At 42.6% G+C, this 15,689-nt stretch overlaps 1 protein-coding gene across 4 annotated transcripts in view; it reads right to left on the bottom strand.

Moving 5' to 3' along the window:
- MYO3A (myosin IIIA) overlaps nt 1–15,689 on the bottom strand; it is a 233,885-nt gene that overhangs the window by 91,524 nt on the left and 126,672 nt on the right. For all 4 annotated transcript variants that reach the window (XM_068235654.1, XM_068235657.1, XM_068235656.1 and 1 more), the window contains exon 20: nt 3,837–3,990. In XM_068235654.1, coding sequence (XP_068091755.1) covers nt 3,837–3,990 — 154 coding nt within the window. The remainder of the gene's footprint in view (nt 1–3,836; nt 3,991–15,689) is intronic.

The following is a 15,689-nucleotide window of genomic DNA, read 5'->3' as shown; positions in this document are numbered from 1 at the left end:
GGGGGGTGGCTAGTGACTGTTGGCCTTGGGCGGTAAAAAGTACAAATTCAGCCCTGTATCCAATCAATGTCAGATCGTAATATTGATCTGATCGCTTGTTCGAAAAGGATCTGAAGTAAAAAATAAATTGTATGGTGTGTACTAAGCTGTACTGACTGCTTGGAGAGCATCTTGCTACTGGATAGAATTACCTGCTCTTTCAGATCACAACAATGCCACGCAATGCAGACAAACTTGACATGTAACTCTATAGCATCCGTCACAAAGGCTTCGCGTTTTATTGAGATGTACTTTGTAATTGTTCCGTTATTGTTTTGTCATTTTGCTAGAGCTAGACTGCATAAATGACGTGAGTCAGTCACAAACATTAACTTTGGCAAGCAATCAATGTAGTTTAAATATTTCAAATTGCAACTGAAGCCAAGGAGGAAAAACAAGGCTGCGTTTCGAGTCTTTATTTCAGTATCCTTGCCTTGAAAGGAAGAATAACACATTGTTTTTTTTAATATTGCCCCAAGGTTCCTCCTGTAGCCTAAAACCTTCCACATGTTCTCCGGTTACATCTTTGGTTCCTGCCTGCCTCGCTGGCTGTAGAACATTTCCATTTATAGCAAATATACCTTTGCAATTTAATAGGTCGCCATTATTTCACACTATTAAATATTTAGCACAGCATCAGTATTGTTATATAAGCATCACAATTCCTAACAGAGACAGCTACCTTATCCTATTATATGACAAGTAATGTCACAAGCTCTAGGTTTATTTGAGTCTCACACTCACCATAGTATTCAACCTTGGTTGGTGTCGGTAATGTTCACATCTGAACAAAGGGGATGGCACACCTTGTAGAGCATCAAAACAGTCAAAAGCTGGCAAATCCATAAAGTTCTTTATTGTTTCTTGAAATATTATAAAGCCAATGTTTCGGAGCCATGTAGGGCCCCTTTATCAAGGAACAAGATGTTCTAAGCAAACATCTGTCCGCCGTTCAAGGGTTAACTAAATATAGTCCTGTGGGAGTTAGAGCTCCTCTGTGCACTCAGTGGAACTTGATGTGTGTTCAGCAAGCAGCTACAGCATTTATGAAGCGGCCCTATGTGGCTCCGAAGCATTGGCCTTTTAAACAATGCAAAAAACAATGAAGAACTTTATGAATGTGCCAGCTTTGCCTACTTTCATGTTACTGTGTGTGTGTGTGGTCAGGGGCGTATCTGGGTGACAAAGCGCCTATGGCAAACGCTGATATTGCGCCCCCCCTCCACCCATCAGACCACTTTGTCCCATAATAACAACTTCTTTTCTTGCAATGATACAAGTCTCCCCAGTATAGGTTGCTAGAGTTAACCCCCCAAGTAAAAGTAACAAGAGGTAGCACCCAAGTATAGGTAGCCAGAGGTAGTTAACCCAGTATAAGTACACACATGTGTAAGTTGCCCTCCCAGTATATGTAGTTAGAGATGTCTCCCCAGTATAAGTAGCCTTCTTTAGCATACGTGGTAAGAGGTATCCACCCAGTATAAGTAGTCCCTCAGTATAGGTAATAAGAGATTCCGCACAGTATAAGTAACCCCCTCAGTATAGATTTGGCAGTTGTCTCCCAGTAGAAGTAGACCCCCCCTCCCCAGTATAGGTAGTGAGAGATGTCCTCCAGTATAAGAGCAGGTACAAATGCCTGAGAGACATCTCTCAGTAGTAGGTGGTGAAGCATGAGGGAGGTGGAGGCAGCCATGTGGCGCCCATGGTGCGGTGGCGCCCATGGCACAAGCCATGCCTGGACCCCTCTAGATACGCCTCTGTGTGTGGTGGAGGAGGGTGGGAGAGGGAACTTTTGCGCTAAAATCTGCCTACCTTGTGACAATCAGTAGAGGATCCATGCAGTGCAATCCACTGGTATATCATGAAATACTGTATACAAAATTTGCATTTATGACTAGGGATGGTCGGAAATGCCAATTTCCGATTCTGCAGAAATTCTGATTTCCGCCAATGCCGATTACCAATTCCACCGATTTCCGAACGGTGTCCGATTTAAACGTTCAGATTTCTGATTTCCAAGTACTGTTTTTTTGTCATTTTTGGCATTTTCTGATTGGCCAAATACTTCAGAGTTGACTCTGCATTCTCTCTGATTGGTCGATTGCTTCAGAGTTCTGTGATTGAGCTAAAATTACCAAGTTGTGGTAATGTAGTATTTCCGCAGAAGTCCGATTTCTGAGTTCCGATCGGAAATTCGGATTTCCGATTGCAAATTCGAAATTTCAGTTCCGCTAAATCTGAATTAGCATCCATAATTAAGACACAAAATTGTAATTCGCAATTATCAGAAAATTCGTAATTCCGTCATTTGTAATTTTGTGTCATTATGTTGCATTAAATCATATTTTGTGTTGCTTGTAATTTCATAATTTCCTGCAAACCAAGAACATTTTTTTAGTCTTTTACATGAAAATTTGTAGCAAAAAATACTTAAAATGTATTTAGTAATTACGAAAAATTAATTATTAAAAACAATCGTAATTATAAAAAATGTGTGTGTGGTCATAATTATTTAAAATTTCACATCATTTCCTGTGATTAGGATTTTCCCATTATGATGATAATTGTAATTTAATTTACGAAAATTATTTCAAATTTCATGAAATTGTAATTAGCACCTTACATTTCTCCCAGTTTTAGTGCAACTCATTGATTTTATCCCAATCACAGAACTCGGAAGCATCGAACTGCATCAGAGAATGCAGAATTTTTTTAAGCAAAAATCAGATTACCGTGGTCACTCTAGACCAGGCATGGGCAAACTTGGCCCTCCAGCTGTTAAGGAACTGCAAGTCCCACAATGCATTTGCCTTTATGAATCATGACTGTGGCTGTAAGACTCCTGCAATGCATTGTGGGACTTGTAGTTCCTTAACAGCTGGAGGGCCAAGTTTGCCCATGCCTGCTCTAGACTAATCACAAGATTCCGTTTTTTAATTTGCGATTTTCCTGTTTACGGGGAAAATGGAAAATCGGACAAACGTAAAATTGGAAATTGTCATTGGCAGAAATCGGAATTTCCGCAGAATCGAAAATAGGAATTTCTGACCATCCCTAAAAGAAAGTACAGAACATTCTGGGCGTTGTTATTTAGTGTAAATTTGCTATTGTTTTAGTTAAAAAATGGAAGGCTGGAATGGGACTTTGACGTGTGCATGCAGAGGCAAAGCCTGGCAGGGAAGCACAGCTGAGAAATACTGCCTGTCTGCCTAATAAGTATGGAAATACCCCCCCCCCCCCCCCTTCCCTGGCAGGCTGGTATAGCCAGAGTTCACGGCCCGGAGCGTGTGGGGCTCCGCACCCTGAGCTATACCATCCCGCTTGGTACACGATGTGTGGGGGTTCTGGAAGAGAGGGACAGCAACGTCTTACTACTAGGGATGATCAAAAAGGTGCAAATACTTCCGAATGTATGCACATTTTATGCAAATATATGCAGTTTGAAACTGGACCAATCCATTTAAACCCTGTTTTAAATTTATGCATAAAAATATGCATAAATTTGCATTAACTCGGAAGTATTTACATCTCATTGATCATCCCTACTGTTAACCCTAACATACCTAGCAAATTTGGTGATAACAGCATGTATGGGAGCTTTGTTATTAACCGCTAATAGTCAGCGGTATTTGCATTCAATACAAATGGAAAATTCTGCATTCGGAATTTGGGAATTGGAATGCCAGATTCTCACGTAAAACTTGAAATTCTGAATTCCGCAGAATTTAATTGCTCATCCCTGTAAAACCTTACTAGAGGCTCTGTGATCTGTAGTTACACACCCGACTGGTCCTTACCTACAAGGGTCTGATCTGTGGCTCTCGGGAATCTTATCTCCTCATCCAGCAGAGATAGTAGCCCCATTGGCTTCTGCAAGAACATATCCAGCAGTGGTCTGTTGTCTTCATACTCAATAACTCTGGCATCCACATCTTCATTCAAATATTCATTCTGAGAAGGAAAAGAAATAAGCTAAGTTAATGCTGACAAATAACTCTTCTTCCATTCACAAGCACATTTAGGCCTTGTTCACAGGCCCAGATTTACTTCACAGGAGCTTATAGGCACAGATAAAAACAAGGAACACCAAGAGCCCCAATAGTGTAATATGTACTGGTAAATGGTTACTAGATAGAGTAAATATTAATACTCACAAACCAGGGTTAACATTAGGCAACCACTGTAAAAGCAGGTGGGGAGATTTTCCTGACCCCACTCAGCAATCAGAAGTCACTCTCTGTAGATGAGAAAAAGGGGTTCAACCCTCACCCAGGGTGGACTCAATATTATGCAGGAGAACAGAGGCGCCAAAAGGATAAAAGGAAGCTAAATGAGCTTAAAAACAAATTCTTGGTAAATAGAGGAGGTAGTGGTGGACTTACCTCCTCCAAGTAGACACACAACGACTGTAGTAAAGACAGTCAATATATTTTATTTATGAACTCCAAATATGCAACGCGTTTCGCAGGTTTGATCCCGCTTCATCAGGCAATAACAACGGAGCAATAGCATATGTGGTCAGTAGAAGAGCCAGGCACCTCTGCACAAGCTCGCTGCTTTTTTTTTTTTTAAAGCAGTTTTGCAGAGTGATTTTTTATTTCACTCCCTGAAGCAAGTCAGGAAGTGAACCCTTTGATCAGGAAAATAATAAATACAATGTATTTATTCTTAAAATCGCGAACGCAATCGCCGCATAAAGCAGCGCAAAGCAGATGAAACGCGCTGATATCAACCTTCTCATAGAGGTTTATTGCACAAGCGTTTTGTGGGCGATTTTGAATATCGCCTGTGCTTGAAATAAGGCCGAAAACACCCCTAGTGTGAACGAGCCCTCAAAGCATTGCCTGACGTAAACACACATATACGGTTTTTATTGTCCCCATAGATGGGGACATAGATGGATCAGAATGTAATGGGGCCCTAGGCAAGGTAGTAGAATTGGGGCCGCTTTGTGGTCCTTTTTGTAAGCCTAAGTGAAGAGAGGTCAAAGAAGATGGTCCATGGCAGCTTCTAGGTGACTAGGCCCCAAGCACCTGCCTAGGTTGCTTGGTGGATGATCCTGCTTTGATTGTCCCCCAGTGTCTACCCCAATGCATGGTTTAGTTTTTAAAAATAGTGGCATCAACTCCTTCTACCTAACATACCTAGGCCTTGTTCACATTATAGGTGTTTTTGTAAAAATTTAAGTGCGGACTAGTTTCAAAATCATCCTGAGAGCGCTTGTGCGATGATTCTCTATGAGAGAGTTTATATCAGAGCAGTTTGTTTGCAATCTGCTTACAAAAGCGGTGCTTGGGCCATTTTTGAGGCGATTTGCCTCAATGGAAGGTATAGGAAAAAAGCAAAATGCTCACAAAATCGCTTTGGCAAGCGATTGCGTGAGCATTTTTTAAAAAAAAAAGCATTCTATTTATTGTTTCCGGATTTATTTCTGGATCAAAAGACAAAAGCGCTCTGCAAAAGCGCTTACAAGAACTCGGGAAAAAACGCCCACTGCGGACAGACACTCAAGCCGAACGCAATGTGAACAAGGCCAAAGAGGTAGTCCAAGCGGGATTGGCTTCTTGTGGTTACTGGTGGTTCCATGGACGCGTATGGCGGTAATGTTGGAAGCCCCATTCCCAGCGTTTCCCCAGGCTTCTTTGAGTGGAAAGAAAATGATGTCACTTTCGTCAACAACTTGCAGCATGGAGTCGTGGGGGCCTGGGGGTGGGCTAGTGGGAGGAGCATGACACTAAGCCGTGGCATCTAGACCTCTGTATTCTTAGTTAGGGAAAACAATTTAGGGTTCACACTTGTCAGTCCAGCGTAGAAAAGTGCAAGGGAGATTCATAAGCTAACTACAGTGAGGAACGTAAGTATTTGAACACCCTGCAATTTTGCAAGTTCTCCCACTTAGAAATCATAGAGGGATCTAAAAATCACATTGTGTAGGTTCCCACTGTGAGAGACAGCATTAAAAAAAATTCAAGAAAACACATAGGGCCATATTCTATAGCGCTAAGCACTGGCGAATTCTTAACTTAGGCGATGGGGGCATCGCCTAATCTAATAATACTTTAGACCCCCCCCCAGGCGGAAAAGAACTCGCTTGGGAGAGATAATCGCCCAGCGAGTTCTTAACACCGAATCCAATTACCCTTATCATGTCTCCGGGAAGCGATGCTTCCCGGCAGACATGAGCGTTCGCTTAGACCTGCAAAAAGCAGGTCTAAACTAGCTAACGCACGTCGTCGCCGCTGCATCTGGGGGTCTCCTTTAATAAGGAGACCCCCAGAGCTCCCCGTCGGGTCGCCGCACAGTTTAGAAGCCCCCGCGCAGCTCTGCACCGGCACCCCTGCTGGCATACATACCGCCGCAGATCACCCGCCGCCTCTCGCCGCAAAATCCGTTGCGTAATTACAGTGTATCTAACACTGTAATTACTGTCGGCATAGAAGGAGCCCGGGCAAAGCATCTTTGAATCTGCAGCCTGGGCTCCCCATTGGTCCGCTGTCTAAACCAATAAAATGGCTCAGACAGCGGACCAATGGGGAGCCCAGGCTGCAGATTCAAAGATGCTTTGCCCGGGCTCCTTCTATGCGGACAGTAATTACAGTTTTAGATACACTGAAATTACGCGACGGATTTTGCGGCGAGAGGCGGTGGGTGATCTGCAGCGGTATGTATGCCAGCAGGGGTGCCGGTGCAGAGCTGCGCGGGGGCTTCTAAACTGTGCGGCGACCCGACGGAGAGCTCTGGGGGTCTCCTTATTAAAGGAGACCCCCAGATGCAGCGGCGGAAGATGGCGGCGGGTGAGCGCGCATGTGTGGGGAGTGAGGCCGTGGTGCTGATGGACAGCACCACAGCGTAAACCTCACTCCCCATCGCTCGGTAAAAGGGAGCATCGCTCAGGCTTTCGCCTGAGTAATGCTCCCTAACGATCGGCCATCGCGCGAAGGATATAGGCAATAGGATTTGCCGGTAATCCTCGTGCGATGGCAAGGTGATAAGTAGCTCGCATCTGCAAGCTACTTATCACCTTGAATAGGATATGGCCTATAGTATGATTTTTAAATAATGTATTTGTATTGCAGCATGCAGAATGTTCCCGGGCATTTGGAGCGTGACCAGGAGTGGAGCACGCTTTTGCATGCGCAGAATCCGCCGACCCGAGAAGACTGGCATACAGGAAAATTGTGGCAAGGGACACAGAGGCTTCTACGGGCTGGAGGAAGCCCCAGGTAAGGGCCTGTTTTCACTAGAAGCAGTGCGATGCAGCTACATAGCCGCATCAAACCGCGGGTGTCCTGATCCCAATTAGGGATGCTCATTTGGATTTCGTGGAATTGAAATTTCCGAATAGGAAAACGGAAATCGGATTTTAGCCCAATCACAGAACTCGAAACCAATGGACCAATCAGAGAATGCAAAAAATGACCAAAAAAAAACACTACTCGGAAATCAGAAACCGATGCGGCCGGCGGCGGAAGTGATGCGATGCGACTAGGTAGCCGCACTCGCATCACTTGTCAGTGAAAACATGCCCTAAGTAAATCAGCAGGTTTTTTTTTCCACTCATGTATTAACACAAAAAAAAAAAATATGCAAAAAATTGAGAAAGAGAATTGGCAATTTAGAACACAAGATCAGACAATTCCAATTAAAGTGAACCCGAGGTGAAGGTGTTATGGAGGCTGCCATGCCATATTTATTTCCCTTTAAACAATGCCAGTTGCCTGGTAGTCATGTTCATCTTCTGGAATCAATAGTCACAACCCTGCACAGGGACGGATCTAGACCAAGTTGCCCCAAGTTGCGCCTGGGGCAAGGTCAGGTTTTGGCGCCTAAACTGCCATTCTCCATCCACATTTTGCCGCCTTTTTAAGAATTCAACAAACTGCGCCTGGGGCAAGAGACCCGCTTGCTCCCCCCTAGATCCGTCCCTGACCCTGCAACATGCATGTGTCTAATCCAGTCAGATTTGAGTCAGAGCAGTTGATCTGTATGCTTAATCAGGGTCTGTGGCGAAAAGTACTAGAGGCAGAGGATCAGCAGGACAGCCAGGCAACTTGCATTGTTTAAAAGGAATAAACATGTCAGCCTCCATATTTCTCTCACCTCAGGTTCCCTTTAAGAGAAAAAAAGAACACAAAAAAACGTTCCTTTCTCACATGCTTTGTTACATGTTATTTTCTTTTGTAATACTTCTCTAGACTGTATGAGATTTGAAAGCGTGAAACACAACAGCAATAGCCGAATAACAAAGGAGAACAAACAATTATTGAACTGACTTAAATGGGGATGTCATGAAATGATAATCAGAGTTGCTGAAAGGCTATAATTGCATCTGTGATTCATACAATCGTTTTGTACGTACACAGGACAAACATTTTTCTCTAATTGACCCATCAGGAACAATTGCAAAGGTCACGTCAGTTACATCTGGTTGCGTGCGTTGCAAATGCAAATGAAGGCAGAGGGATTTGCATGGAAAATAATTGTGTAGGCAGATATGGCAGCAGCGCAGCAGTGACTGTAGCAGATACTGTGCATGGGAGATATGACGCGCGGGCAGGCTTCACACTACATTAGCTATGAAATCGTTCATATCCCACTTCTGCAGAGCTCATTTGTGAGCTGGTGGTGCTGAGAACAATAGAATGCCGTCAGAGATGCAAAAGTAATATTGTCAGTTAACTAGCCTGATTAATCACAGAGGGTTTTTTTGTTTTTTAATATACTGAAGATGTGCTGTATGGGGCAATGTTACTGGATAAAGAAACCATAGCTCCCAACTGTCTTTTTCAAAGGGACAGACCCTCTTTAGGAACTAAATCCCTCTTGTCCCTCTTTCAGGACTGATGTACAGATCTGTGTAAATCTATGTATTTTCTACTGAAAAAAATGTGTTTAAAGCAGGATTGGCAGTCATAAAATCAACTGTCATTTACCCACTGCTCTGAGTTTATTATGCAGCCTGACTCTGCATTGCAAGCATTCCAATATAATCATAAATGTGTCTTCTGTAATGAATCTTATCTCAGTCAGCCTGGCTCTATACTGGTACATTGCTGGGGAGAGGGAAACTCGTTATCTCCCCTCCCACATTTCTGCTCCTCACAGATTGGCTGAGGGCAGTTCAGTTTGACACTAGGCTGAGAAGGGATAAAGCTCACCCCTCTGCAGAAGCTGTTGAAATACGATCTATGCTGTGCGCACATGTGTTTACAAAGCAAGCTAGATATGAGAGTGCAGCTTCTAGGAGAAAAAAAAATTAAAGAGGAAATGACATCAAGATTGGTAGTACAGATAGAAAATGCCTGAAAAAGTGTTCTCTTTATTTACTATATAAAGTTAACTGAAATCAAAATGTTGACAGTGCAGTACATACAGTAGGTTAACCTCCTTGCGACCACCTAACGTCAATTGGCGATCACAAGGTGGCAGCAGCCCCAGGACCGCCTAACACTGATTGGCATCAAGTCCTGGGGCGGGGTTTTGCAGGGAATCACGCACACTGATGCACGCACATCCACATAGCTCAGCTCCGTCATCAGTCTCCCTAAAAGACTGTTAGACAGCAAAACCGCCATCTATTTACATTGTACAGCAATGCGATCTATGGCAGCACTGCACTGGGGACAGCCATCTCACTCGGCTGTCCCCCTGGGCGGCTTAGAGAGCGACCGGCTCTCATAGTCTGATGTCTATGAGAGCCTATCGCTGGGATTGGCTGGCGGGGGGAGGGAGGAAGGGGTTAAACAAAATATAAAAAAATCTACACACATTTATTTTAAAATAAATGATCAATAAATGTATATAAAAAAATAATGCCCACAGTTATGATCAGAGCCCACCAACATAAATCTCTGTTGGTGGGCAGAAAATAGGGGGTGGGGGGAATCATTAGTGTTCTGCGTTGTTTGGCTCTGCAGCCAGCTCTTAAAGCTGCAGAGCCCTGAATTGTAAAAAGTAGCCTGGTCACTGGTGTGGGGGGGGGGGGGGGGGGAGCTATGGTCCTTAAGAGGTTAAGTAAGTAGAACAAGTACTACTTACTTAGAACAAGTACTTGTTCTACAAGTACTTATATATGTGGGTTTTTTTCTATATAGTGGGGCTCTCCCTGCTGGTTTAACTGACTATGAACTTTATCCCCAACATTTGCATTGATATATTTCTTATTCAAATGTTAAGATGAAGGAAAACTAATGCTGATAGAGAGGACCATTATGGTTTGAATGATAAAATTAAATCTTTGGCTTCTGAATTCTTTGTAATTTGCATGAAGAGTGGTGTGCTGAGGGCGTGGTTAGAGGAGTTACAGGGGCGTGTCTTAGAGTGTCCCTCTTTCTTATCTCAAAAAAGTTTGGAGGTATGAATAAACTCAGAACATAAAGTTCACCTGCCCCCTCTGCCTTGCTGAATCTGAAGACAAACGGCAGTCATTGGTGGAGCTGCTCACCCACTCTGCCAGTAATGTACCACCACAGTTGCTGCCGTCATACAGACTCAAAGCGTATGGCATCTCCCATAGTTTCCATACAGTAATGTAACAAAAGAATAAAAATCCAGCAAAGGACCGGCACCACAGTTGTGTATAGTAGCTCAAATACTTTAATGGAACATCAAAGAAAGCTTTCTTTGATGTTCCATTAAAGTATTTGAGCTACTATACACGACTGTGGTGCCGGTCCTTTGCTGGATTTTTACTATTTTGACCCCTTTGGTACTGGGGTGGGACCTTGGCACACATATACTTTGTGCATTGGTGCTCCTGGATCCATTCTACATATGTAACAAAAGCCCCTGGATTACTGCAGCCAAAGAGATCAGTATTGCACCAGGCAACTGTTATCATTAAAAAGGAAATAAATATGGCAGCCACCATAGCCCTCTCCGTTCAGGTTCCCTTTAGGCCCCTTTCACACTGGCGCGTTGTGTTACTCTGTTTTGCCGTAGGGTAACACTATTACAATACAAAAATCTATGGGACATTTCATACCTGGCGCGGTGCGATGTGCTGGAAGTGCACAATTTGCCGCAAAAGGAACAGCACCTTGTCAGGCAACTTGCGTGGTGACGTATGGCGACCCTAAATCATATAACTCTATAGCTACACAGGTTTTGTTTTTTTTCGGCATTCACGGTTTAGTGCGCATGCACAGAAGACTTTTTTTTCAGTAGGCGTCCGCGCTATTCAAATTCTGACCACAGGAAGTCAGCGCTAGAGAGCCTCACTTCCTGCTTGGCCTGCAGCCAGAAGGAAGATTACCGCGCATTGCCACGGTAATCCCAGAAGGCTATTTTCATGGTTGTAGTGCGATGTGATCATTGCAATGCTGGTAAACGCCGGTTGGCAGTGTGAAACCGGCCTCAAGCATTTCACACTAAAAGATTCTTGGAGTTGAGTTGGGCTTTAAATTTGAAATATTTCTGAGATTGTATTTATTCAGCTTTTGAACACGGAGAGGCAAGGTTGTGCCCTTATGAAATACTATTGTATTAAGAAGTCATCCATAAATTATTCCAGGAAAAAATCAAACAGATTAATAGCAGTGTTCAGCAAAGCAAAGAGCGGATTTGTCAGAGTGCAGCAATTATCCTGCAGGGAAATAAGGTACCAGTGCTGCAGATCTATCCTAAGAGACGGCTTAGTATTATTAATGCACAAGAAAAACATCTCGCTGTATTGGTAGTAGTGTAAATTTACATAATAGCCATCAAAACAATGTCATACTCATTAGACAATAGGCAATATATTGCTTTTTAGCTTCCAGGTTAACGTACGACTCTGCAATGGGACCCTGAAGTCACTATTAACCATTTCAGCCTGCAGGTATTTTTCACCTTATGCATCAGAGCAATTTTTACCTCCCATTCATTCACCAATAACTTTATCACTACTTATCACAATGAATTGATCTATATCTTGTTTTTTCTGCCACCAATTAGGCTTTCTTTGAGTGGTACATTTTGCTAAGAATTATTTTTTTCTAAATGCATTTTCACAGGAATATTAAGAAAAAAAATGGAAAAAAATCATTATTTCTCAGTTTTTGGCCATTATAGCTTTAAGATAATACAATAATAAATGCTGCCATAATTAAAACCTATGTATTGTATTTGCCTATTTGTCTCAGTTATTACACCATTTAAATTATGTCCCTATCACAATGTATGGCACCAATATTTTATTTGGAAATAAACATGCATTTTTTCAGTTTTGTGTCCATCACTATTTACAAGCTAATAATTTTTTTTTTCGTAATATACCCTCTTCACATGCATATTTTAAAAAGTTCAGACCCTTAGGTAACTATTTATGTTTAGTTTTTTTTTTTTATTGTAATTTTTTTTTCATTAAAATTTTTATCTTGGTAATTTTTGGTGTGGGAGGCAAACAGCTCATTTTAAATGTAATAATGTGTGTTTATTTTATTAAAAAAAAAAAATGTATGTAGATCTAGTTTTACTATTTGGCCATAAATTGTTTAGTCTTGGAAGGGAGAACGGGAAACTTTTTTTATCAGAAAGACGGCAGCTTCTGATGAGAAGCCGTCGGTCTTTCTACCGTGGACTTAGATCAATGAATGGGAACTATATTCCCATTCATTAATCTCCGGGCCAACAGGGGGCAACACTTGCATGTGCAGCATCACAACAGCAGCCGTCTGGACGTGACAATCATGTCCAGGCGGCTTAAATGGTTAAAGGACCACTATCATGAAAAATTGTAAATACATGAAGACATAAATAAAAAGTACATTTCCCCCCAGGGTAGTGTTGCTTGGATACCCCTTAAGCACGGATCCGAATGCGGCCGTTTTTATTGGTGCCGCATCCGGATCACCTGTGATTGCGGCCCATATTTTTGTTATGCATAACCGGCCCGACCCGTCTTTTCTGCGGCTACGCATGGCTACCATACACGACCGTGATCCGGATACTTTTATGCGTACCTGTATGCCCGCATGCGTAAAAATGTACGTGTGGAAAAAGGGAAGATACTTTATGCGTACATACATGTCCGCATGCGTAAAAATGTATGTGTCTAAAGAGATAGTGTATGCGTCCTTATTTTCCCGTATGCGTAACAATGCGATTGGATGTGATCCGGATACTGTATGCGTGCATATATACACGTATGCCTCCCCTCCTGTGATTGGTTGCTCTAGCCTGCGTCAGGGGCCTCTGATTGGCCCAGTGACATCTTTTGAAAAAATCCGCAATCATGGCCGCATCACGGCCGCATCACAGCCGTGATTACGGGCCGTGACCCGTATTTTTTTATGCGTGATCCAGATTTGACGCGATGCCGTGATCCATGCGGATCACGGCATGCGGATCACGGCCTTCGTGTTGCGTACAAATGGCCGTGAATTACGCGTACCCGTGATCACGACCATCCGTGATAGCAACACTACCCCAGGGTAAACATGCTTTAAATTACTTTTCTTCTATGTTACTGTCACAGTAGGAAGTAGGAATCTGACAGAACTGACACGTTTTGGACTAGCCCATCTGCTCAAGGGGTATTCTCAAGGTTTTCTTTATTTTCAAAAGCACTTAGCGAAAGGCAGTTGCTCAGTCAAACTGCCAGAATAGTGTGAAAACAGGTAGGTGGAGCTGCATGCATCTTTGTATAGATCCTTTCCAGGGAGTGCTTTAGTAAAGAATACATGAAATACTGAGAATCCCTCATGAAGAGATGGACTAGTTAAAAACCATCATTTCCATCCGATTTTTACTAACTACTGTGACAGCAAAATAGCAGAAATGTAATTTATAGCTTATTTTACTCTGGAAGAAACATATTTCTTATTTGTATGTATTTACATGTATTTTAAATTTTACAATTTTTCACAATAGTGGTCCTTTAAAAACATGATCAACCATAAAAAAAACAACTCAGTCAGATCAACTGAGCCATAAAGAGACATCATTCATGAGATAATCAGATAAGGAGTGTTAATTCATGGGGAAATCAGATAAGGGGAGATAATTCATGAGATAATTTGAGGGAAACTTCCCCATCTCTCCTTATCTGGAAAGCTACCAAAAAGCGATCGCCAAGAAAAAATTCTCCATCATATCTCAGGAGATCGCAAAGGCCACCAACAAGCTGGCCCAATTATTCTGCATAGCTGATAGTCTCTGCAACCCATCTTGTTGGAAAACCTAGTATAAATACAATACAATAATACAATACAATAACATTTGTAAAGCGCTTTTCTCCCATAGGACTCAAAGCGCATAGTTGTGTCTCAGATCAATACAGGATTGCAGGCTGGGTTGTGTTACAGAGGAGATAGTCAGATGTTCATGAATGCCAGACTGAAGGGGTATGTTTTCAGTTTAGACTTAAATGCTTCCAGGGATGGAGCTGTCCTGATTGGGTGTGGCAAAGAACCTATGTGAGAAATTTGACGGCTACTTTTACTGGCAAAGTGTCCTCTATATATACGATATCTCAGTCAGTCTACAGCACCTAACCTTATACAATGCCTGTTAATACATATGGGAACAACTTAACCCTATGGTCTGATTTCAAAGGTATTAGTGAAGAAGAGATCTGAAACACCCTCTTTCACCTTCTCCAGACAACCTGCGACCTGGACCCTGGACCAGCTAAGCTCATGCTAAAATACCCTGACTTGTTTGGACCAGCATTTCACAAAACATTCATTTCTTCTCTGGCAAGCAGGGAGGTCTCCTACCTCTCCAAAAGAAGGAATCACCAGGCCTCTTTTTCTTCCATGGAACCAGACACCATGAGCAGCTGCCTCCAAACTCCACTTTTTATGGAACGTTATTGAAAAGGCTGTCTATCTGCAACTTGAATCCAGGCAGATAGCATCTTGGACCCTCTACAATCTGGCTTCAAGATACACCACAGCTGTGAAACAGCCCTTTCCACCTCTGAAATGATCTGTTCATGGCAAGGGAAAGAGAAGACTGTCCCACCCTACTTTTGCTGGATCTCTAATTAGCTTTTGATACAGTCAACCATGAAATTTTGCTCAACATATTGCAGTACTGTAGCATCAGTGGTTTAGTCCTCCAGCGATTCAAATCTTTCTTGCCTGACAGAACACATTCCCTAGGACCTTTCATGTCCAACCCTGCACCTCTAAAATTTGTAGTGCCACAATGCTTAATCCTATCCCCTCTGCTATTTCCAATCTACATGTTACTACTTGGTATAATTATCCAAAAACTTGGCCTATAGTACCACTGCTGTGTCGATGACACTCAGCTTTACTTGTCCTTCAAACCTGACGGAACAGACCCTACTCCAAAAAAATAAAAACTATTCTTGCTTTGCTGAGCTACAGGAGTGGATGAATCACGACTGGTTGAAACTGAATGCTCACAAAACTAAGGTCCTTGTTGACTGAGGCCAGCTCTTGGAATCAGAACAGCTCTACTCTAAATAAACACAAATGAGGATGGGAAATTCAGACATAAATAGTATGGTTGGCAGGAAAATTTCTGCGGAATACCGACTTCCCAGTTTCTAATCGGAAATGGGCTTACCGCAGCAGTAATCTCTCTCAGAAATCGGAATTCCGCCAAAATACAGAATCTCAGAAATTTTAGACTAATCACAGAGCTCAGAAGCATTCAACCAATCAGAGGTTGCAGAATTTTCCATGGGATTGAAATAC

This window comes from Hyperolius riggenbachi, chromosome 5 (genome assembly GCF_040937935.1).
Source record: "Hyperolius riggenbachi isolate aHypRig1 chromosome 5, aHypRig1.pri, whole genome shotgun sequence".
In the NCBI taxonomy this organism is placed as follows: domain Eukaryota; kingdom Metazoa; phylum Chordata; class Amphibia; order Anura; family Hyperoliidae; genus Hyperolius; species Hyperolius riggenbachi.
The sequence above is the reverse complement of the archived record's forward strand: the minus strand, read 5'-3'. Positions and strand labels throughout refer to the sequence as shown.